We start from the raw sequence: 24,921 nt of genomic DNA, 5'->3' as shown, positions 1-24,921 counted from the left end.
CTCTTATAGTTATTGATTGTTGTAAGTGGTTTCCCCACATTTAGTGTTTAACTGAAGAGGAGAAAAATAGTGGGCTTTATATGCATACGCTGTGAACGTAATAGTCTAGGGCCTGTGAACCACGTAAATCAAAGGCATCACACTTATTTATTTAATTATTTTTCTAGTTGTGTTCTTTATTTCTGCTATGCCCTATTTTTATAGAATACTAACATTGCATACGAGTTTTGTTATTCACCCTCCTTTATCACACACCTTCAAACAATCTTATATTTTTTTGGATAAGGTAAATATATAAAGAACCAAGAAGAATGTACAATCTCTATGTTCATAGATCTAAACATATGTGTTGGAATCTTGATGAGCATCCTGTCAAGATTCAGCACTCCATTAAAATTCCAACAGTTACTACATTGCCAAATAAGATATCTCTTACAAGACATATAGCCAAGGTCCTTATTTTTACAATACGCCTCGAGCCTCGAGCCTAGAGCCTATATTCTCCCTTTTGAAGACTTGTATACATTCGTCTCGTGGTGCTCATCTCCTACCGAATACTGAGTAATTGAAGAAGAGGTACTCATGATTCTCTTCCTTCTCTTGGCATAGACGATAGGTCTTGCATGATACATAAGAAAGTCTATCCTTAGTGTGCAAACGCCCATGAGTGAGCAGCCCCAACACAAAACTATGCTTCGGCATGATGCTTTGATCTCCAAACCACTATAGTCCAAGCCAGCTATTGTACTTGGGTGAAAGAAGTTGTATGCATCTACAAGGGCGGAGTCACATTATAACCTATTCAGGCTTTAGCCCAGGGGCTGACGACGGCGGGCAACATTGAGATTAAGAAGGCTGTAGTGACGGGAGAAAGGAAGAATATAAGAAAAAGAGGAAGGCCCAGGGGCCTAAAATCAACTCGAGTAGATCAACTAGGTTGGTTCCACCCTTGTGCATCTGTAGTGCCTCATCAAGACAAGTCATACCAATAGCTGAGTATAGATGTTGTTTGCTCCATTGTACCTATAGAATCTAGGATGATATCTCTAATCTAAAATAACTGCTTAATAAGCAACAAGTCTGTTGCCTTCACCTACCATGCCTATAGATCAGATCTAGTTAGATACATATAATGCACCTACCGTATCCATTGCATGTCCTTTTGTTGGATATCCCATATGGCTCTAGTCAACAACGTTGAATTTGTAGATCTCATAGTCCATAGCCTCCCTCCTCCTTCAAAAGACACAATGCAGAGCCCAAGAGATAGGAGGATGCTTAGACATCCACACAAAAGCTCTACAAATGGAATATAACTTATCAATGACACCACTGTAGATTGACAATATAGAAAGCTAAATCACTCTACACCCTGTAAGATCATCCTGACTTAGCTCTGACTTCCCCACATAGGAGAGAGTGTGTGTCGACCAAGAAGTAAATCAAGCAATTACTAAGTCAATCAAGGTGTCATAATCAACTATGCGCAATCGAACGCTATCGTCAGAGGATTAATTATTGGATTGAGAAAGACTAGAGGGGGTGAATCTCATATTTTAAAAGCTTTTCTTTTCAGAACCTTTTTAAAAACAAAGATTGTGGTGGGAAAACGAATTAGAACACAAGTGTTTTACTTAGTTCACAACTCTTATAGAATTGTTACTCCAAGGTCCGTAATCCACTCTGAACTACCTCGGTCGGAAAATTATTAAAATTCTCTTCCCGAAGAACTTGCAAAGAAGAGGAGACGATTACAACAAGTAAGAGATTGTTACACTTAATAATTCTCCAATTATAAATAATGCAATACAATAAAAATATCGACAACGGCAAATTAGAAGTTAATGTAAGTTGTTGGAACTCACCTCGGCGCAGTAAATGAGCAGATTTTGCTTGACTAGTAAATTAAGCACAGATTGATTTTAATTCGAGTAGGTTCTCTCCGGTCGCTTGAACAGCCTTCTAGGTGACTCCACCTCAGCGTGTCGATTTGGAAATTCAGTTTGTTGATTTGAAAATCAATCCTTCCATTCGCTTGCATTCAGTTACGAGTGCATGGACATTAGGCCGCCTGGGTCTCCTTTCAAGCGCCCCTAGTGTGGCCTTATCCATTCTATCTTGCCAAAACTACTCTTCAGGCGCTTGGAGACGATCTGGTCACCTACACTTCTAGTCACTTGAAAAATATCCTGTTGGATCGGGTTGGACCGGCTAGAGGGGGTGAATAGACGGTTTAAACAAAGTCGCAGAATAGACACTCCTTTAAAAAAAACTTGGTTGCAACTCGGTCGTTGCTTCCAAGACAATTGACGCTCAAACAAATCTCCTTTAGGCGGAGAAGCCTTTACACTTGTAGCACAGAGAGACTTAGAGAGAATGACAAAAGTAATTGATGCACTTACTCTAAAACTCTAAGTCTATTTATAGGCTAAGAAAACAAATCCTAACCGTAGATCGTTGATAAGTTTTCTTTTAGCCATTGATTTTCAAATGCGATCTTGATCGTTGGATGAACTTGATCGTTGACAGCAATTCTCTCAAGGCTTTTTGAATCAAAGCTAAAGCTTTGATCGTGTAAGGCTTGGTCAAAGCTTTATCTTTGACCGAGCTTTGTCAAGGCATCATCCAAGCTTTATCTTGAAGTTCACGTGGCTTCAATAGAGGCTTTATCAATTAATAACCAACTTTGTTCATGCACATTGGATTTTACAACGTTCATGCAACGTTGGATTTGCCAATGTTTATCTCCAATTAAGCCATGCTAGCTTCCAACTTGGTCAAGTCTGATCCAAGTCAAATTTTGACTTGGTCAAAGTCAACTTAGTTGACTTTTTGTAGGTAGATCGTTTGGGTGATTTCTGGCCAACCAGAGTTAGGCTCACCCGAACCCGACTCCGGCCTTTCGCCCTTCGAGCGTGCTTCCTCCCGGCTTCTCGTCCCTCGGACGCCGCGCACTCCTCGCTCCACCGGCGTACTCTTCCGTAGCTTCCGCGTCCCTCAGATTGCACCGAGCCCGTCGGCTCACTTCCCCGCGCATCCCTTCTCGTCCGCTACGTCTTACGCTCGACTTCCTCCGTACCTAAGTTCCTGCACACTTAGCAGAGGGATCAGAACACCACAGGACCTAACTTAACTCGGTTGATCACATCAAAACTAACCGGGGCACCAACACATCCAATTCACCCAGACTCCTACAAGACCGAGTTAGTACATATGCAATATAATATGATTTTTTTTATAGTAATCTAATTGTCCCATCTTGACTTTGGAATCTTAATCGGACTCTTAGTCGGATCAACGGCTAAGTTTATCCCCATAAAGATGACTCATCCTTTCCATTCCACTCTTAGAGTTTACCTGTCAAACATCTGGTCTACTTGACTTGTTTAGACTTCTTCTGTTTAGTATCCAACCGACCTGATCCACTAAGACTTTTGTATAACAATGTTAACAATATTATACTTTGGTCGACCAAATACGTTGATCCGCACAGTCGATCTGAAACTTTATTTCAATCATACTTGCTTGGAGTTTACTCATCTAAACTTCTTATTATCTAAGGTTCACTTAAGATTTTTCTTCTGCCTAAGGTTCACTCCCTTGGAGTTTTTTCTCTTGTTTAGAGTTCACTCCTTCAAGACTTCTCACTACCTAAGGTTCACTCCCTTAGTATTTTCCTCTTGCTTGGAGTTTGCTCCTCTAAGACTTCTCACCATTTAAAGTTATTCCATTAGGATTTTTCTCTTACTTGAAATTCACTCCTCCAAGATTATCAAGCATTTAGTTAACATTGACCTACTTAAATTTTTCACCAACTCATTTTCAAACATTCAGTTAAACTTGACTTACTTGCATTCTCTCACCAGCTTGGTCAACTGTGACCAACCTCCCATTTGATATATTGTCAAACAAACATCAAACTTTAGAGGTCAATTGCACTAACATTAATACTTATGTATTTGAAGAGGAAAGTCCCAATCTAGAAGCTTGAAATCTCTAGAAATTAACCAAACCTTGGTACAACCATCAACCCCCGCCATGTAGGTGTTGAACTTGTGTAGGTTAGTTCGTAGTCTAGTATAATCGTCAAACCTCCATAAGCATGATGGTGGATTCATTCCCTCGGACAAAGACTAAAAAATCGTTAGCATATATTAGATGAGTGACTCTAGTCATAGCACACATCGAATGAAAGTAAAAAAATCTAACCACATGGTAACGTCTCGAGCATCCTAGAGAACACCTCAAAATATAAGTTAAATGGGAATGACGATAATGGATCACTCTATCGTTATCCTCTAGTTCTACGAAAATATCCATGTATGCCCCCATTAATAGTTAACAAAAAAGAAATGGTGGTGACCCATTCCATCATCCACTCCATGTAAGATATAAAAAAGTCAAAAGTGGTGTCCTCATGAAGCTCCAATCACCCGTGTCAAAGGTCTTTTGAAGGTCTACCTTAAGAATACATGTTGGAGATACTTGTTTCCTATCATATATACTTCCTCAATAACTCCTATGCGAAGTGAATATACTCTGCGATGGATCTACCTTGAACAAAGGTTGCCTAAGCTACCTCAAGAATACTATCTATGATTGTTGTCATTCGCATTGCAAGTACCTTGGATATGACCTTGTAGACAACTATGCAACAACATATGAGCCAATAGTCAATAATTATTGAGGCATGTGCAACTTTGAGAGCCAATGCAATGAATGTATAGTTCCACTGTCTCAATAATATATCAGAAGTGAAGAATTCTCTGACAACATCTTGAAGATATGACCCCACCGTCTCCCATGCTGCCTTAAAGAACCTCACACCATATCCATCGAGTCCAAGTGCCTTGTCATTCTTAATGGCAAGCAGTACTTTCTTGATTTCCTCTATAATCTCAAACTGTACCAAGTTGCTCTATTTCATTTGACTGAGAATTGCTCCTTTATCGCCAATGTTAAATGTCAATCTTGAGCATGGTACTATGGTCGTCAATGGCACCTCATAGTGATGGACAAACTTCGCAGCTACCTTCATCATACTAGTGGTGTATTTGCTACAAGCCTTGGCTATTGCCACAATAGTGTTCCTTTTGTTATTGCGCTCGACAAGATCATAAACACTGCCTCTAAGATAGGCACACTTGACTGTTTGCTATAAGAATTATCTCTCTATTTTTGCTAGAAGTTTAGCAAAAACCTGCAACATGCTATAGTTAGCTAATTGGGGGGCCCCTCATTTAGCAATTTCTAAATCCTTCTTAGCACACCTTACTTGTTAGGAAATGTGCTTGAAATGTTGTTGGTTAAGAATCCTCAACCGACCCTTCAACAGATTCAATTTCTGCTTCAATCTAAACTACGACATGTCAACCATAGTATCTACTCATATATCTACCATCCGTTCTTAAAGTCCTCCTGCAAAGTTCACATGTTGATGAATTATAAAGGTAACACCGAAATCACATAACAAGAGTGATTCAACAGACATCCTAGGGGCAAGAACTCTGCATAATCTCTAAAATCCTACGATAGCCAATGAGTGTTTTACAAAATCCATAATATTCCCAATATGCACCATATCCTCAAAATTATATAGCTCGTAATGTGTCAATGGTATCCCTTCGATCTTTTTTCCGCCATCAATATCGCATTGAAGCCCTCCTAGACTTAGCCACGACCCAATAATAGTCTCTTCTTTTTTCTTCTACAAAAAGGTGGAATTCGTAACCCTAACGGTTCCACATGATCCACGGCCACAACGGGCAGAAGGGTATTGTCATTCGAACCCTTGTCCTCATTCTGTCTTTTAGCCAAATCTGCTCACCGTCTAAACGATACCACTATGTTGATAAGAGTCTACTATCGAAACAGCACCTCAATTAACAATTACATATTGCTAAAAGGACTCGAACCCGAAACTTCAGGCAACACATTTCTCCATACTTTATAACTTGGGATAAGACACTTTAATTAAAACTGTCTTGAATAAACTTTTTATAGTGATCAGTCTATCGCCGAAACAGCCCCATAATCAGAAAACCTCCTAAGTGATAAAAAGCATTTTTATGGGATACCTCAGGCAATTTGAAATCTAAGAAACCAACAAAGCAATTGATCTTGTGGAGTATATGGTCGACAATAACAATAAAAATAAAAATCCATCATAAAATGTTTATGAAAGGACTTAAATAGTAAAATGATTCTTCATTCAAGATTGAAATAATAACATTAAAATCCTTCTAACTTTGATTGTCTTCGCCAATTGTAATATATGTGAATTAACATGCTTTAAATTACGACGAGTTTAATTTATTTCACACTAAAACATTCACAGAGCCGCTATCTCAAGAACGAGGAGGATTCATGGCGAATTTGACGATTGCTATCTACATTGGCTTTGCGCAAACTTCTCGGATCGGACGATCGCATCCATCAGCTGCGCCACCCGCTCGGCCCCCTTTCCTGGTCGGAGCGCCGCCGCGTCGCCGACCTCGGAGCACGGCGGGTCCCCCGCGCACCACCCGCCGGGGACGACCAAGTTCCCGTTTCCCCGCCCGAGGAGTTCCTGGTCGATTCGGTCGAGCACGGGGTCGTCGCGCGGGAACTTCCGCGCGAACGGCGCGTTGCTCCCCACCATGCTCGGCATGTCCTCCTCCGTCAGCAGGTGCGGGTGCTGCTTCGGCGGCACGTCCCACCGGATGTAGTGCAGGTCGTGGTTCGCCACCGTGCCCGCGAACTCCGGCGCGTTGCAGATCGCTGTCTGGAAGTAGCCCTCCGGCGACGAGATGAAGTTGGTGTAGTACATGAGCAGGATCCGGGGGAGGTTGTCCCACCCCCACACGCAGAACTCCACGAACTCGCGCGACAGCGCCACCCACGCAGAGCCTGAGATCGTCGACCAACCATTCAAAACACCGCAAACAATCGATCAATCAGCGAGAGACGGATCCACCTGTGAACAATTTGAATGCGGTGGGCAAATCTCTCTTCTGCGACGCCCAAAACACGTCGGTCTTCTTGTTCAGATACAATCCGGGGTCGACGATCACCGGCTTCGCTCTCTGTTCTCTGCAAACTCGACAACTCAATTAGTAGCTAGTTCATCAGATTGCGAGAAACACCAACCTAGTTCACTAACTCTTTCCACGCCAATTGGCTGGTGTGCTCCACGAAGCTTATGTTCCTCGGCAGGGTTGAAAAAGCGTGCAGTAAATCTGCCACCGGAGTCAAGATCGGAGTTCAGAAATTGCAAATTCATGAGAAATTGATTCCGACAGGGGAGGTTTCGGGTACCATCTTGCGTGACGAGAGGGTAATCGGAGGCGCTGAGATTGATGAACCAATCCCAGTCGTTGCTCTGTTTCAGAAGCAGAGCGCAGGCGTGGAGGGTGTTGGCCACCATCGTCGGGCCTCGGTAGGTGACCATGTTGGCCTTCTCTATCACTATCACGTTCCCGACGGCCGCGAAGAGGCTGTCGTTGGCGACGCGCGCCGCCAGCGCTTGCCGCTCGCTCGCCGGCGCCTCCCGGTCCAAGTGGACGACGTAGACGTTTCGCGGGTGGTACAGCGCCCGCAGAGCGCGCCACATCCGGTCCAGGTCGCCGTTCGACCCCGAGACCAGGTACGCCAGCCGGGGGACCTGCAGCCCCGACGCCTCCGCCGCCTGCGGCGGCGACGGAAGGTAGAAGACGGTGCGGAAATAGGGGAGGAGGCCGATGGTGGAAGCGGCGACGGAGAGCAGGACGAGAAAGATGTAAACTAGAAGCAGCAGCAACAGGCGGCGGCGCTCCATGTCGGGTCTCACGAACGCCGCCTTGAGCTTCGTGGTGTCCATGCGAACCGGCCGGTGCACCTGCAACCTCAGGCCATGGAAAGCAAACGCCGCACACTGCACACCTGAAGAGCAAAACTACAACAGAAGAACAAAAAAAGAAATAATTTCTCAAAATCGAAGGCGATGACAAACTGCAATTTATAGAATCATAAATCTCAAGAACAACACGTACCCAGAAAATAAAATACGAGTCATCGTAGAAACGTGAAAATTCCAAGGATGAAAACGAAATAATTTCTCAAAAAAGAAAATTTCACTATAGCCCTCTCTCTTTGTAATCTTTTCAATTTTACGCCCCATAATTCAACATTCTGCCCCTTGTAGATTTTATAATTTTAGTGTGTCTATTAATTTTACGAAATTTTCTTCGAGTTATTAAATACTTATTTAAAAAATTATCCTTAAGCCTTAAAATCATTTTATAAACTACAGGAGGTAAAATATAATATTTGGAAAAGTGTGGGGTTAAAGATGAAACTTTGTCTTCTGAATCTCGGAAAAAACGAGGATGCGTGTATGCCTGAGCTGACTTGAGAGCCGAACCCAACATATAGCCAAGAATTTAATCTCCACCTTAATATAGTAATTAGTAATTAATAATCTTAGTGGAGGTGAGAAGATGTTGAAGAACGCTTTACGCTTGCTTGCAGTAGATAGGGAAACGGTTGGCATAATTAATTCTAATACCAAATTTTAATTAAGTAAATTTCAATCCATCGAGGAACTGAAAGTGATGGCGAGTCGGTTTTATTAAATTAATTATGATGCGAATTAATAAATATTTGTTTATATTTGAATAAATAGCAAGAAATTTTATTGGATTGGGTAAGATTCGGAATCTTTGAGCTTCAAGGTAGAGATGCCGTGGGAATTCATTAGATGGCAAGATACGGCTTTTGGCGACTTCTTTGGATTGGAGGGTTCATCACATGGCAAATAAAATAAACCCTAAAATCAAAGATATTCCTCCACTAATTCCCCAAAAAAATGCTTGAAAATTAAAACAAAAAAATAGTTTGATGATGAATGTGATAATAATCTAGTCCAATATATAGTTTTAATATGTGCATGTGGAGAATGTTTCTTTGAATTTTTTTTAGTACGTGTATCCTTTACCCGAAACCTCACACTAATAAAAATTTTATGTACTGGACTGTCCTTTTTTATACGTGAAAATGCTACTTTTTCTAATCTAAGGTATGAATGGAAGTAGGGTTTTTCGTGAGTCATATTATTGGATTTAGTTGGCACGAGCATAGTTTTGACATGGTTTGGGTTTGCTCGTGTTGGGCCACGCAATTGATTGCTAAGATTGATAAATAAAGGTTAGGATCTTGATCTAGTCTAGGTAGGAGGTTGAGGGTGGGCAAGCTTTGTCGAAAAATATGTGTTTGCTCGTGTTGAGCCAAATAATTGATTGCACTTTGTAGAAGAGGCTTAACTTAATTGTTTTTATATATTTAAAAAAAAATAAATTAGATCAAGTTTGTCTTATTAAAATGTAGTCAATCGCTTAACTTAACATGCCAAATAATTGATTGCACTTAGGCATGTTAAGTTAAGCGATTGACTACATTTTAATAAGACAAACTTGATCTAATTTATTTTTTAAAAAATAAATTTAAAAAATAAAACATGTTTTTTATATATTATAAATAATTTTAAATATATTTTGAAAATTATAATATAAAAAAACTATAATAACCTACCCTCATAATTTAAATTTTTTGTGCATGTTCAGATAAAAGGCAAAAATAATCATTTTTGAGTCGGCCAGGCTTTAAATGGACTGGAGTGGACCAGGCCTTAAATGGGCTAGCCCATTTAGTCTTATATGACCCACTATACTAAAGGATCTTACAGTTTGATGCCTTATTAAATGCTTTAATATCTAATTGAAAATAACCAAAATTTGGATTTAAAATATATAATTTGGATTAATTCATACAAGGAGTTGATCATAATTCTAATTTGTTTTCTCGTATAAGCTAAAAATAAAATTCAGAAATATATATATATATTAAAAGACCATTTTATTATAAAACAACCAATCAACAAAGGATAAAAGAAAAAGAAAAGAAAAAAAATCAAACAAGAAACACAATTGACATGATTATCCAAACTGTTGTAAGCACCGACTTCGCGGAGGTAATACCGCCGGCGCCGGTCGCTGCTTGGTCGGAAGGAGCCGGCACTGGAGACGTCACGGGGACTGGGGTTCCTCCGGTTGGACTTGGCAGAGTCGGTGGAAGCGTCGGAGATAGAACAGGAGCGCCGGAACTTTCAGGCGGCAAAGTCCCTGGCGGAGGAAGCAGAGGTGGATACTGAGGTGCCCATCGAGGTGGCGACGAAGCAGGGGAAGAAACAGGGGCCGAACTCGGCGGTAACTGAGGCGGAGCAGCATCACCCGGCGGCGGCACCGGAGGCAGGGCAGGCGGGGCCGAGACGGGCGGCCAGCGTGGTCGCCGCATGGCCATCACCACCACTGCCAGCTTCTGCCCGCGCTCGCACCTACCCGGCTCGCCGCTGACGAAGAAGAACGGTCCCGACCGCTCGAACACAAACCGGGAGTCGCCGCCGTCGTCCTGGTGGATCGGGTTGCTCACGTCGCACGAATAAAAGTCTTGCTCCGTCACCACCAAAACAGAGTCTTCCCCCTTCTTGTACTTAAAAACTGCAAAAAAAAAAAAAAAAAAAAACAGAAAGAATCAACGCCTGAACTCAAAATTCAACTGCAAAAACTAAAGAAAAGATCACAAACCAATGGAGTCGTTGACTTGAAACCGATTTCTCTCTGCCCAATGCCCGTAGCTCTCCGAGGGATTCAGCACCCATCCATCTCTTCCTCCGGCGTAGAACACACAACCCCGAGCTGAATCCAGCAAAGCCACAGCAAGCAGCAGCAAAAACGCCAAGCCATTCGAAGACGACGAAGACAAAGCCATCGTTGAGCAGCTGAGTAGAGTAATGCGCGCTAGCTGGAGGCTTAAATAGAAACAGGGGAGCCAAATGCTACCGTTGGACGCCATCGCCGGCGGTTTCCGTAACGTAATAGAGGGTACGTTTCGCTTCCGGCAGCTGCGTGGCAGGCGAAGGAGGACACGTGGATGTTGAGAAGCGTGTGGACGGCGACCAACGTTTTTGTAATTTGGTTTAATTTACAGTTGTGATTAATTAATTATTTATTAACGGCTACTGTATTTAATTTACAATTTTGTTTGGCTGGCCAATCAATAATTTGCCCTGATAATCACAATTACATAATTATTTGTGCCCAAAAAAGACAGAAATGTTTCTAAATTCTTTATGCAAAAGTTAAGGGGTCAAGGAGTTAAAGAGCTTTATCATGCAATTAATAGTGCTTTGCTAAAATAAAAGGTTTCCTAATAATAGCTATATAATGTTCATTTTAGATTAAAAATTAAAAAGATGTTACTTTTTATTAGAATCATCGAAAGAATATTGTTTTTTAATTTATTATCGAAATAGCATCCATCCCACCTCAACTTATTTTTATTTTTGATAATGTTATAGTAGTTATGAGATCATACAATTATACCAACTATGATTTTATATATATAACTACTACAATTACACAATTATAATAATTATAATTTTATAATTTCTATAATATAATGTTAATCAGACATAAATTTTTTATATTGTAATAACAACAGCTACAATATAATATTAATTAATATTGATCAGAAATGAAATTTTCATATCATATCATGACAATTATTGTTCATTAGTTGTTACAACATAATATTATTAATGTTCTGAAAGTGTGATTTGAGTAAGTAAGCTAGAGAGGCAACTATTGAAGGGACTTTGAGGGTGCAAAATACGTCTGACATTACAAGAAAATAGAACTTCAAAAATAGATTTTTAAGACAGAATTAAAATCTGTTTCAGATTTAGATAAATTAGAGACGGATTTATTACAAAATTATTAATCCATTTCACTTTAATAAAATATAATATTTTTAAAAAAAATTGAAACAAAATTTAAAATAAATTTGATACGAAATTATATAAAATTTGTATAAATACGAATTATAAACAGAATTTGAGACCGTATGATTTCTATCAAAATATCCGTTTAAAATTTAATAAAAATTTAAGATAAAGTTAAAATCTATTTCAGATTTAGATAAATTAGAGATGGATTTGTTACAAAATTATTAATCTATTTCACTTTAATAAAATATAACATTTGAAAAAAATTAAAACATAATTTAAAATAAATTTGATACGAAATTATATATAAATTTGTATAAACAAAAATAAATAAAAACTATAAACGGAATTTGAGATTTTATCAAAACATCCATTTAAAATTTAATAAAAATTTAAAACAGAATTAAAATCTGTTTCAGAATTAAATAAATTAAAGACGGATTTGCTACAAAATTACTAATCTGTTTCACTTTAATAAAATATAACATTTGGGGAAAAAAATTGAGATGAAATTTAAAATAAATTTGTATAAAATTATATATAAATTTTTTTATAAACAAAAATAAATATAAATTACAAACAGAATTTGAGACTGTATGATTTCTATAAAACTATCCATTTAAAATTTAATAAAAATTTAAGATGGAATTAAAATCTATTTTAGATTTATATAAATTAGAGATGGATTTGCTACAAAATTACTAATCCATTTCACTTTAATAAAATATAACATTTGAAGAAAAAAATTAAGACAGAATTTAAAACAAATTTGATATGAAATTATATATAAATTTTTATAAATAAATATAAATTATAAACGAAATTTAAGACCATATGATTTCTGTCAAAACAACCATTTAAAATTTAATAAAAATTTAAGATGGAATTAAAATTTATTTTAGATTTAAATAAATTAGAGACGGATTTACTACAAAATTACTAATCTGTTTCACTTTAATAAATTAAAATATAACATTTAGAAATAAAATTAAGACAGAATTTAAAACAAATTTGATACGAAATTATATATAAATTTTTATTAAAAAATAAATGTGAATTATAAATAAAATTTGAGACCGTATAATTTCTGTCAAAATATTTGTTTAAAATTTAATAAAAATTTAAGACAGATATTAAAATTTGTTTTAAATTTATATAAATCAAAGACGAATTTACTACGAAAATATTAATCCATTTTACTTTAAAAAAATATAATGTACGATAAGAAATTTGAGATGGAAGTTAAAATAAATTTGAAATAAAATTTTTTAAATAAAAATAAATACTAATTACAAATAAAATTTAAAATTATATAATTTTTATTAACAAATCTATTTAAAATTTTTAAAAATTTTGAGATAAAAATAAATCTATTTTAAATTTATATAAATTAGAGATAATTTTTTTAAAAAATAAAATTTGATTCAAATTTATATAAGTGAAGATGAATTTATTATGAAATTCTTAATTTATTTCATTTTAATAAAAATGATTTGTTCTTCTTTATTATGGGTAAAGTATAAATTATTACTACTAAGATAATATAAAAATTAGTCAATTGAGTTATAGTCACTCGCTTTTAGGATATAATTAAGTTAGTTAATTACGACGAAACAGACTTACTAAGGTGGGCAGGGATCGAATCTTGCAAAGTCAAAAATTAATTATTTAATTATTTTAAATATTTCTAATTTATTTGAAATGTGTGATTATTTCTTATAATCTAATATATAGATAAGAAATATAGGAATAATGCACATAGGATAGATAGACAAATATATGCTTAGATAGGTTAATGACAGAAATATTAGACGAAGATGAATTTAATACAAAATTAGAGATAAATTGTAAAGAATTTATATTTGAAATTAATTTCATTTAGTAAATTAAAAACAAGATTTATAAATAAATTTTCAATTTATTTTTGAAATTAGAGATAAAATATTTTTATCTCAAAATTAGACACAGGGCTTTTAGTGACAGATTTTTGAGATGAAATATTCTGTCTCAAAACATTGTTTAGAGACAGAAAAAAATTTTCCAGAGACAATTTTTTATCTCTATTCCGGCCAAAAGCCGCCAACAGTCAACCCACCAATCAAGGAAATGTTATGTCAACCATAACGGGCCCCGAGAGAGCGAGGATCTGAAAGATCACCACAAACAAATAGATTAGCTGGTGCCGGGGAGTCCCGGCAGGCCACTCCGACGCTCAAGTCAATTTCCGGCGGAGGCTAGAGCAAGAAGAAGCAGTCGTAGTAGTAGTTGTCAAATGCTAGAGTCGAGAGAGAAAGCTTGTACCTGCATAGGAACTGATATACCTACGAGGGAGAACATTCCATCTGTCAGAGGAACAGACTATGGTGGTATCCGAGAGGACAGAACCTAGATATCGCTGACACCTATGCCGGTAGGGCGGTATCTAGGGGGCAACGGCGACGTGCCCTATAACTGTTCTGCGGCTTGATTCTGTACGTCACCTTTGTCGTTTAGCTTTTAAATGGAAAGTTGGCAGACAAAGCAACTTTGCCGCCTACTGCTACCAACTCACCACCTCCCCAAGTTAAGCTGGTACTTGCTGTTGCACCAGGAGCTGTTATGCCAGGTGCTAAAGCATGGGTGTTTTGTACCCATTGAGCAAGGATGGGTTGTAATTGTATAGCGGTATCTGAAAACATATCTTGGGGACGCCCTAAAGCACTCATGGTATCATTATGAATATACAAGCCAAAACTGTGAAAACCTAAAAATATACATACCCAGTTAAGATGTGATATGATTGCATCGCGGTGTCTAAGGACACGAAAAAATTGCTGCATGTGCAGCAGCACCAACTATAAGAAACCCACCGATCCACATGTGATGGGTGAACAACGAAAGTTGTGAAGAGACTTGTAATATATATATATATATATATATATATATATATATATATATATATATATATATATATATATATATATATTACATGAATTATAAATATTATATATTAATGAGTCAAGCTCGAACTAAACTTGTTTAACTTTTAAACAAGTTATTTTGAACCGAGCTCGAACTAAACTCGTTTAACTTTAAACGAGCCTTTTTTTAAACCGAGCTCGAACCGTTCGGGAACTATTTAATTTCATTACGAATCGAACTCGAGCTTAAGAATTAAAGCTCGAATCAAACTCGAGCCAAACTCGAGTTTAGGAAAAACAAACCAAACTCGAGCTCGAGCCTCTTATTGTTTGGCTCGGCTTGGTTCGATTACACCCCCTATCCATGTCATCGTCGACTGTTCTACCCTGCAGAACTCTCGTTTGCACAATGTGTAAGAAAAGCAATTTTAAGCACTATTCTGATAAATCATTAGTCTATCTTGCTGTAAGGGAGTACAAAATTGATTTTTGATTCACTGTAAAGGACTATAAAAGGTTCAATGGCATTGTAGTAGGCACTAAACCTCTCATATTTTGTGTTTCTTTCCCTCTTAAAGTGAGTTTGGAATGGTTGACTCCTTAATTATGTCTTGTAAGCTTCTCTTCTTCATTTCCTTCATCGAATAAGCTCACCTTCACAGTTCAAAAGAATTAAATCCTACCAACGCTCCTAATCTTCTCTAAATTCTTACACGATCTGTTTTCTGTTCAAAAACTTAATCTGAAAAAGGAACAAAGTAAGAGGTATGTGGAGATAGTTTTACATCCCCAGTTCTTCAAGGAATTAGTTAGTGTTCATAATATTTTAAGAGCTCTTAGGTTACTTAGAAATTCTTCCCCGATCTGAGAGCCACACTTTACAAACGCAGCTGGGTAGCCAATGGGAGCATCAACCCGGGCCTCATACCCTTGTACATGCCCTGGATGTTTGAAAGGCCTGGTGAAGATCTTTCCAGTCCAAATGTGCTGCCAGGAACACCCACCTGCTGCAGGGAAGTAAACCTTGACTTCCTTTCTGGCTTTGTCCAGTACAGGTGCTACCATTATCTCTGTCCCAACAAGGAACTGCTCGTACGTCAAGCTCTGCACATGCTTGTCATCTGGATAATGTAGGAACAAATGTCTGGCAACAGGCATGCCTCTCTCTGCTGCCTCCTGATAAAACCATCAACAGGATCTCATCAGATATCAACAGAAAGGGCTTTTGCTTGCATGTGTCCACCCATATAGAAAAAGGCTTTACCTTTACTAGTTGAATACGGTAGAACTTCCAAGCTTTGTAGATTTTGGCACAGCGTGCAAACTGAGATAATGTGTTTTTGTTGTCGTAGAACTGACAATTTGAAGCTGGCTTGTTTCCCTGCACAGGAGGCAACAGCATTAGCATTGCTTGGAATTTGTGTTGTTTAAGCGAATTTCTTTGTAGCTTAAGCTTGTGGTGCTTACTTCGTGTGTTCTGAATACTACACTGAATGCGTTTAGTTCCATCCAGCGCATGAGAAGCTCCTCGCTTCTCCGATACCTGATAATAGGCATATCTACTGCACAGTAACCTCCTATATCACTATGATTGAAGGCAAAACCAGAAATTCCACTGCTGAGCAGGCCTGTTACGCTGCTTTTTATTCCATCATTGGCTTGCCAACTTACCATCTGATCACCTTCCCAAAATAGCATAGCCCACTTGGGATTGCCTCTAAAACCTGCACGCATGAAAAAGACCAGGCTTTCTTCTGGGTCTCTTCCCTCAATACGACTGTTTGATTGCCATTCGTCCACAAATTCCTTGTTGACTCTAGCCCAAAGTTCAGGATATCTGTTATGAGCTTGAATAGGGTCTTCGTCTAAGAGTTGAAGCAGTTGGTCAGTTAACATCAAAGTAAATGATACAATTGATCATATACAACCATTGGGCTACATGTAACTTTGTATCTTTAGTAGTAAATAAGTAACTCACATCATTTCTAATATTACAGTGAAGTTTAAATTATGATAAAGCAAGATCATAAGTACCTGCATATAGGTAAGCATCTAAAGGCAATCCTTCACCAAAATCTGCCATCCAGCCCCTTATTCCGGTATCCACCATTTCATGCAGAATCTTCTTGAACCAACTACTCGCTGCTGGGTGGGTGAAGTCCAACATTGCGACGTCAAAAGCTGTATTTGGTACCATGTATGTTCTTCCAGCTTTGTCTTTGACTAAAATGTCTAATCTCTTTGCTTCCTCAAACAGGTCCCTTTTTTTGTTTGGTTTTTCATCAGTCTGCAAGTTGCCGTCTCATTTTTCATTCAACTAGTGAATGAATCTGTTACTCATTTGAGTAGAAGGATTTGAACAAGTGATCTACCTGAACAAGGCAAGGATTGCAGTATGCCATCACTGTAACATCATGAGCACGAAGATCATCGATTAGCACTCTCCATCCGACATAATGGTTTTCATCAACTTCCCAATTCCACCAAAGTTGTGATCCAATTACAGTTTCCCTCTTGCCAACCCAATCCTGCAAAGTGATCATTTAACTTTTGATCAGTGTCATCGATTAGTATTCCTCTCCCGATTAAAAAGTTTCAGCTAGTCATTAGTGATTATTCTAATATCAAAATTAAACTAAGAATCCATCCTAAACAAGATTTGTCTGCTAATAAAATCCAAACACCACATATATTGATATATAATTAACTCAGCTGAACAATTCAACTTATTTGTGGATTCTATAAACAGTTAAATCACCTGCAACCAAAATGCTGAAACAGGAACATCGTATTCTTGCAATCGATCCCACACTCTGCGGACAGCTTCTGTACCTCCCTGCATCCCGACGACAGCCCCTGAAAGAATCCAGCTTGGAAGTACAGGAGGTCTTCCTATGGTCTCTGTGTAAAGCTCTATGAGTTCAACAGGTGAATTCCCATTCAATATTCTCCCCTGAGCACAATTGCCATGTACCTGTAATACAAATAAGAAAAACTCATTATTGCACATTTAGAAAAGGAGACATAATTAACATAGATAAAGGTTTTCTGAGTGTTCTAGTAAAACTACCTGAATCTGTACCCTGTCAGGCTTTGTTAGATCAAAAACTGAATAATTGTACCCTTCAAGGTAGAGGGATTTCATTCTCGAGGTAATGTAGAATGGAGAAGGGGCGTATGTCGTACTCCAGTCACCTCCAGATCTGCCAGTGTAAAACGTAGAACTTATAAATATATATATTTTTTGCATTACAATTCTAGATGATGCTGCAGCCAATCATGTCTAGTACCTGTAACTGACCAAATTGGCAGCAAAGGTGATGGGTTGGTCTCCTCTTCCAATGCCTTGCTCTTGCACTAGTATGGGCACCCTCTTTCCTTTGAACTCAACACGGGAAAACTGCTCCCCAAACCCATAGAATCTCTCATGTTCATCGCTTGCATGTGTGATAAAAACTTTGTTGAACTCTGTAGTCACCCCCTTCTTTCCCTCTTGTTCATCATGCGATGAGAGTGCAACAAAACCTTTATTACTCGACGTGCAGATGAGCCACGGGCGCCTCGTTCGAATTAATTTCCACCTGGAGATCTTTCTACTTGCTTTGTACATGATGCTGGGGCAGCATTTCTTATCGTATTCACCAAACTTCAGATGAAATCCAATTTGATTCTTACTCTTCTGCTCAAACAGAAACCAGTACCTTGCTGTAAGTGAGGATTTCCTGGAACGACCGAATTTGAAGCTTTTCTTCCCAGAGTTCTTCTTAGCCATTGAGTTGGTCTTCTGGCTGAAGACCCTTCCTGTGATCATCAGAATGGGGAATTGGGATTTCTCGATCAACTCGGGAGTGCCTTTATTGCTTGAATTTGGAAACCCAAATAACGGATCAAAATCATTAGCCTTCTTTTGAAAATCTGCCTCACAAACGACTCTTATTTCTTCTACTGTTTGGTGCTTGCAGATGAAGTGAGCGTCACGATCATGGATAGCAAAGGAACCTCTGCTTTCCTCGGCATGAGTTTGAACTGCTGCAGCCGAAACAAAGGCCTTCCCAGGGACTGTAGACCATACGCTTCTGCTCAACTGAGATCGGTGCGAGATCGAAAGATGGCCGCCATTTTTAGTGCTCCAGAAAAGCTGGAAATCATCCCCGATACAGAAACTCTGGTCTCGCAAAAGCGCGCACGGATTGAAGGAGAGCCTTCCGTGCATGAAAGGCAGGCAGTTGGGGGTGGAAGGGAAGGGGTTGTTAACGTGCTTGTGGTGCTTATTGGACACCCTTAACTCTGCCATGGCTGAGCAATTGGGAGGCGATGGCACCTCTCCCTATTGGTTGGAAAGATTCAGAGATTCAACTACGAATGTAAGTCTACGAACATCAGCTGGTTCGGAATATACTGGCAGAGGTGGATCCCAATGGAAGACTACATGACAAGTTAACTGCATATGTACGTATTCTTGTATCATATTCATGGACAATTCTTACACCATGTCCATCAGTCCATGGCAAATTCAAAGCTTCTTGTTTACGGTAAGTCGAAACCTGTGGGGCAAAAAACCAAAAAATGACAAATTGTAAGCTTGTTGAGATGATAATCACCGACTGCTATTCAGATTGTTAGATCTGTTTTATTTCAAACTTGGTTTTTGTGGTTTGCTACTCATGTTTATAGAGTAATCTGGCATTTGAAGCATTAGAATTTTGATCCGGGGATGTAATAGATGCGTTCCTGGCGTCGTGCGTAGCTGGATCTTTAGAATCAGAGCTGCATCCAGATTTGTGGGACCCGGAATCACGCCATGTTTTTGGAACAATTATTTAAAGGGTTTTCGTAATGTACGTAGACACTTCCAAGTGAACAGTTCGGTGGCCTGCTTCTTCCCGTCATTACGGCTCCATACATAATCCTTCTTGAAATAAAACTGATTGTGTAGCTATTTAGAAATTTTCTATGCTAAAATAATCATAGCATGTAAAAATCAAATTTTAAATTGTCAGACATATATATTTAAAATACATAGCTAAATATAGATATTCAAAGTATTTTAATTTAATTCAAGTTTTCTACCATATTAATTTTTATGAATATGATTGAAATTATCCACTTTTATGAAAAATATAATCTATTCATTTATATTTAGAACCAGCTACCATTAACTAATATAGTCAATTAATATGCATGTAACAACTTCATTCAATATGATCAAGAAGTTATAAATAAGCCCTCAAGATATAGCTGAGTTGGTTACGACGTAGCAGACTTACAGAAGAGGATAAGAGTTTGAATCCTGACGAAGCTAGACAATACCTTCCTGCGTCATGACCAACTGCAGTTTCTCAATTTACCTCCTCACAGATGGTCATGGGATCGATCGTGTGGGGCCGCTAAAGTGATGGATTCCACTTTTTTACAGAATAAGTTATAAATAAAAATTAATTAATTACTACAAGTATATTTGAAAATTAATTTCAAATTTAATTTTTCATTGATATTCAATATCTATACTTATGATATAAATTGAGGTCTATAAGTCTATTTAAAAGTCTTAATGTTCAATGAGTCATATTTAGTATTCCTAAAATTTATTCTTTTAATAATTTAAATAGTTGTGATGTTAAATAAATTATAATATGAAGAAACAAATTTCAAAATTATTATATCTTTTATATATATATTCGGTTGATCAAAACTTGAAGCAATCTCCCACCCAATTGCGTGCCTTCGTAAAACACACATCTTTGCGTGCCAACTTAAGCTACAACACAAGCGACGAAATGAGAACTACACTTTCCATTTTGGGTTCCTGGAGATTCTGAGAAATGTATTCTCAAGCAATTCAATATTAATGAACTTACCCTTTTTTCATAAAATAGCTAAATAAGTTAAAACGTATAATCTGACTTGAGGAACTTAACGTACTCTTAGCATTAATAACTTCTGTACCATTGAGTATAAATGACAAAATGATAAACATAAAACTGATAAAATCACTATTCAAACAATATTTGGTAGAAGATGGCACATGTGTCCCTAGATCTTTAATGTTGAATCAGTAATTAAGCAAGCATACTGTATCATGGATAGTTCAAGAATGCAAACACATGTTGAGAGGCCAATTATAAGTAAATTCCTTCAAACTTAGCAATATTGAGATTAAGTAATAAATGACTCGACCTCCTATGGTCGGGCCATAGAACATTGGCAATGCAACCACATGCTTACTAGTGTAATCTCTAGGCCCTAGTTTCCAATACTTACCTTAGAAAACTATGATGCAACAGTTAGTTAATATGTGTCTCTCTTCTTTGCCTTCTCCTGGTGTGCAAAGTTCCATAACTCATTCCGCTTCGACAAGGATGCAGAGGGCATACATGAGCTGTAGGCATAAGTGTGCCTAAATGGCGATGATCTGATGGTGCTAAAGTATAAGAACCACAATCTAACAGTGAGATCAAATACTTTTCTAGATGAGGATTTAACATTCACAAATGAGTATCATTGATCTTTGTTAAATTCACCAAGAATTTATTGTGTGGTTGCAGAAAGTACAGAGTGCAACCATTTGTGCGTTATAACTAGAAACTCTTCAACTAAAAAAAAACAACTAATAGAAAAGAGGCATGGCATTAAAAATGTTTAAAAATATCGTTTGCAAAAATCAAAGAACATGACTACATTTATAATTTTGGCATTAAATAAAACCACCTGTACCATATTGCATGCAAATAACACATCATATGAAGTCAAAGAGGTTTGAAACCTGGGTTTACATGTGGACATGGCCTGAATGATTACTTGATGAAGGACATGGTGGCAATTTTAGTCGTTTGTTGGAAAGTAATGTGTGGAATGTAGAATTGCAGAACCAACTAAATGCCATTTTCCATTTGCAAAGAGACAGACGATGAGTAAAACAATTGATTCATGGGGATTTACTTGGCAAACAAAATTCAATACTCAGAACACGTTCATGCAATTATCATGATTTTTTTATTCATAAAATAGAAACTTGAGAGACACGAAGACATAAATGCGCAGAATTAGAAATTGTTTCCTTGCATAATCCTGGAAGCTTACGAGGTTTATCACCAAGAAAATTATGGGGAAATTGATTCTTCAGTCTTCAAATGCTTCAGAAATAGTTCGTGGTGTAGAACTGCTTCAAAAAATCAGATATTCCTTTGTCCTTTTCCTCTGTTTCTTGGATGAGCCCTCCACGTCCAACAACATATTGCCCGATCAGATGGTGCCGCTGCTTGTAATGGGAAACTATGTTGCTAAGTTCTTCTGTTGCCTTGAGAAGAAGCAAATCAATAACCTGTTTAGAACATAAACATTTTAGTCAGAATACAGTGAAATAAAAGAACACAAATAACACAGTAGGGTTCTACCGTATGTCGGTGTTTCTTTCCATTGTCTAGTGTTGCACTTGTTCTTACAGTGGCAATATTTGCCAAATAGATTGCTTAAGGAGGTTTTTTTTATTAAAAAAAAAAAACTAGACCATTAGGGAGCACAAATATTCATTAATAGACAAAAAGACTAAGAGCCACAGGATCTGCAAAAAAAAAAGTAACAACTAACAACACATGGAACGCCCATAAGACACTTTATGCACCTGAATTCACCTTAGGTACCCCCTAGAAAAAAAATGGAAATCTGGACCTTCTTTGAAGAAACATAATCATCCAATCAATAATTTATAATCCAATTAGATTGTTTAATACAAGGGTGACAATAACTAACCTGGCATCCTAATCTAGCATGAAGCGTGTTTAAACAAATTTAGTCAAAGTTGAAATTGTTGCAGACTTTGGTGTGATTTTTTCAAGCTAAACTGTATACTCTCTTGTCCAGTACTAGTTTTAAAAAATTCATAATTTAGTTAACGTAAATGGCATATCAACCAGCTAGCAGTCAAAAAAGCCCATACCTGCTTTCCCTTTGTATTTACTCTTTCTCAATCTCCCTCAATGGGCATCAATCACTTGTCTCACCAGCATCTGCAACCTCCCCACCTGTCCAACATTGCCCCCAATTCCACGACTTTAGATGGAGGCTCCCTCCAACTACACAATCCATGCTCTTACAAGTCATTATCATCTCCCTAAGCATGCTATGGAATTAACTCTATTCTTCTATGACTTTTCCTCCAGCCTCTTGTGGTCATCTTCAAAATAGAAACATCAAATCTAAAGTGCAGAAAACCAACGTCTATCATGCTTCCCTACCAAATCTTCACTTCCACAGTTTTTTTCGTAGAGCTTCACACCCTGCTCTCCCTTGGTCTTTAGTGGTGGAGCTAGAAATTTTTCTCAGGTAGGACACAAAAACGCTAAAAATTTTCAACACATAATTCAAAACTCAACACAGCATATACAGTCCTAGAGTTAAACTACAAGTAAAAATACCAAAAAGTAACTTAAAATTTGTAGATATAAAATATACAACAACCAACTTTGAATCTTTGTATTTAAAAAAGTGTTAAAGTTTTTTCATTGTTAATGCTGTTATGGCATATCTACTGCACAGTAGTCAAAATTACAATCCAAGTCCTTGAACATACCAAATGATGTGGTTGACTCACACTGGCTAATGACTTAGAATTGGACCAAGTTTACGATGGATCAAAATCTGGGAGACAAACTTGGTTGGTTTAGCTTGAGGACATGAGTTGCCTCTTAAGAGTTCCCATGCTAGGTGCATGAAACTTAAACCTTGAAGCCTTTGCCTACATGTCATTATACAATACAATACAAAGACCTCTAATCATTTAAAATCTTAGACTTCAATTGCTTGAATCTTAGATGATACTCAATCTATGATACAAGACTGAAGCATGGAAAGTCCCTAAACAAACTTTCAAATGACTAATTCTAATATTGTGTTATCATTATCAGACATTAGAAGCCACTTAGCATCGTGATGTTCAAATTACACAGCAACCATAGGGAAAGAAGTTGAAGTTGAACCAAAATTCTAAAACTTTGACATTGAACAAGATGTTGACCATTTAGTCAAACGCTTAGTCAAATGCCAATGAAGGTGATACTAATACAACCTTGATGGTCAAATATTGTCTGCCTCAATATTATGGTTTAATAAATTCCTTGAACCTGAATTAATTGAGAATTATGCAGAGTAAATTAGATAGATCCAACTATAAGTTAGGAAAGTAATTGCATTATCCAGTGAATATTGTAAATATAATAACCAAAGCACAGACATTAGGTATCCCATGTTCTTACTTATATCCATCCTGAGTGGTTTATAGCAAGTTATTACAAGAAAATTTATTACCAAACTAGTTCACATCCTCACATTTCAGTGCCAAAACTTCCATTTGCAACATTGCTATCTCTTTTAATTACATTTTATTTATCTAATGTTCCAAACATGACTAGTTGATCATAAATATACCATCAGAAAACCTCAAAATCGTACTGACTAGTTGATCGAAAATATATCATCATAAAACTTCAAAATTGTACTTTCAGATTTTACAATGCATCACCAGACCAATACGTGTTTGTCCACCAAAAAAATAATCAATTCCAATGACCCAAAAAAAGAAGATATTGTTATGTTCAAAGATCGAACAAAAAGGAAAAGATAGACGAGGAGCACCTTGTGGTTTGTGATGTGAGCGTTCTTGCGTATCTCCGCGGAGATGGTGGAACGAATCTGGGAGGTGGTTACAAGGTCGTCGAGATTGTAGATCTCCATGACGGTGGGGAGGGATCGGCAGGCAGTCTTGAAGAAGTCGATCGTACGCTTGCGCGCTTCCTCCAGGCTGGCCGAGTTGGGAGGTACCTTAACCATCTTCAACGCCGCAGACGCCATGACCCTCCTGCACTCTCTTCTCCAGCACACGAACCCTCTAGCAACAAGCGTAGCCCCCTCCTCCCCTTGTCGATAGATTTCGCCCCTTCTGTGCCTGCAGCCCTCACCTAGGGAATCTATAGCCCATCTAAAATGCGGGCCGAAAGCCCAACATAATTCGTAAACCTAAATTCTAAAATATCCCAAAAAATGGTTTTTTTTTTAAAAAAAAAGTCTTATAGCCTTTATAATAACGGATAATAATAGAGATACAGATTTTTATTTTTAAAAAAAATCAAATCCTAACGATATTCTTGATTCATCATAAAACTCGATCTCCATTTAGGAAACAAACACCTAGATACCCTCGTCAGACATCCCAAATTTAATCATATTGTT

General features: G+C 37.6%; 3 protein-coding genes across 3 annotated transcripts; all 3 read right to left on the bottom strand.

Moving 5' to 3' along the window:
• Window positions 1-6,187: 6,187 nt before the first annotated feature.
• Window positions 6,188-7,940, bottom strand: LOC141831521 (beta-glucuronosyltransferase GlcAT14A-like). Its single transcript, XM_074718893.1, has 4 exons — window positions 7,297-7,940; window positions 7,142-7,217; window positions 6,956-7,071; window positions 6,188-6,888 (listed from the first exon to the last, which is right to left on the bottom strand). The coding sequence occupies exons 1-4, from the start codon at window positions 7,835-7,837 to the stop codon at window positions 6,386-6,388; spliced, it is 1,236 nt and encodes a 411-aa protein (XP_074574994.1). The 5' UTR covers window positions 7,838-7,940; the 3' UTR covers window positions 6,188-6,385.
• A 7,573-nt stretch (window positions 7,941-15,513) lies between these two features.
• LOC141832466 (uncharacterized) lies at window positions 15,514-19,018 on the bottom strand. The gene is made up of 8 exons (XM_074719974.1): window positions 17,988-19,018; window positions 17,768-17,900; window positions 17,456-17,671; window positions 17,070-17,225; window positions 16,732-16,984; window positions 16,165-16,562; window positions 15,962-16,078; window positions 15,514-15,873 (listed from the first exon to the last, which is right to left on the bottom strand). The coding sequence occupies exons 1-8, from the start codon at window positions 18,989-18,991 to the stop codon at window positions 15,514-15,516; spliced, it is 2,637 nt and encodes an 878-aa protein (XP_074576075.1). The 5' UTR covers window positions 18,992-19,018.
• Window positions 19,019-21,605: 2,587 nt separating this feature from the next.
• On the bottom strand, window positions 21,606-24,620 carry LOC141832286 (NADH dehydrogenase [ubiquinone] 1 alpha subcomplex subunit 6). The gene is made up of 2 exons (XM_074719778.1): window positions 24,328-24,620; window positions 21,606-22,018 (listed from the first exon to the last, which is right to left on the bottom strand). The coding sequence occupies exons 1-2, from the start codon at window positions 24,541-24,543 to the stop codon at window positions 21,833-21,835; spliced, it is 402 nt and encodes a 133-aa protein (XP_074575879.1). The 5' UTR covers window positions 24,544-24,620; the 3' UTR covers window positions 21,606-21,832.
• Window positions 24,621-24,921: the final 301 nt, after the last annotated feature.

The sequence above is a fragment of the Curcuma longa genome, chromosome 7 (genome assembly GCF_044706935.1).
Source record: "Curcuma longa cultivar G26 ecotype Majalengka, Jawa Barat chromosome 7, ITB_CL_G26_1.1, whole genome shotgun sequence".
Classification (NCBI taxonomy): Eukaryota; Viridiplantae; Streptophyta; class Magnoliopsida; order Zingiberales; family Zingiberaceae; genus Curcuma; species Curcuma longa.
Note: the sequence above shows the minus strand (reverse complement) of the source record. Positions and strands in the feature narration are given on the sequence as shown.

Excerpts from the sequence above, each read along its gene's own strand:
- LOC141831521 (XM_074718893.1), bottom strand. The coding sequence starts at position 7,837 with ATGGACACCACGAAGCTCAAGGCGGCGTTCGTGAGACCCGACATGGAG. Across the intron at positions 7,072-7,141 it reads AGCCAATTGGCGTGGAAAGA|AGAACAGAGAGCGAAGCCGG; the intron begins GTTAGTGAACTA and ends TCGAGTTTGCAG. Across the intron at positions 6,889-6,955 it reads CGCATTCAAATTGTTCACAG|GCTCTGCGTGGGTGGCGCTG; the intron begins GTGGATCCGTCT and ends CGACGATCTCAG.
- LOC141832286 (XM_074719778.1), bottom strand. The coding sequence starts at position 24,543 with ATGGCGTCTGCGGCGTTGAAGATGGTTAAGGTACCTCCCAACTCGGCC. Across the intron at positions 22,019-24,327 it reads CTCACATCACAAACCACAAG|GTTATTGATTTGCTTCTTCT; the intron begins GTGCTCCTCGTC and ends TGTTCTAAACAG.
- LOC141832466 (XM_074719974.1), bottom strand. The coding sequence starts at position 18,991 with ATGGCAGAGTTAAGGGTGTCCAATAAGCACCACAAGCACGTTAACAAC. Across the intron at positions 17,672-17,767 it reads CTGACAGGGTACAGATTCAG|GTACATGGCAATTGTGCTCA; the intron begins GTAGTTTTACTA and ends TTTGTATTACAG. Across the intron at positions 16,563-16,731 it reads AGATGCTTACCTATATGCAG|ACGAAGACCCTATTCAAGCT; the intron begins GTACTTATGATC and ends TTCAACTCTTAG.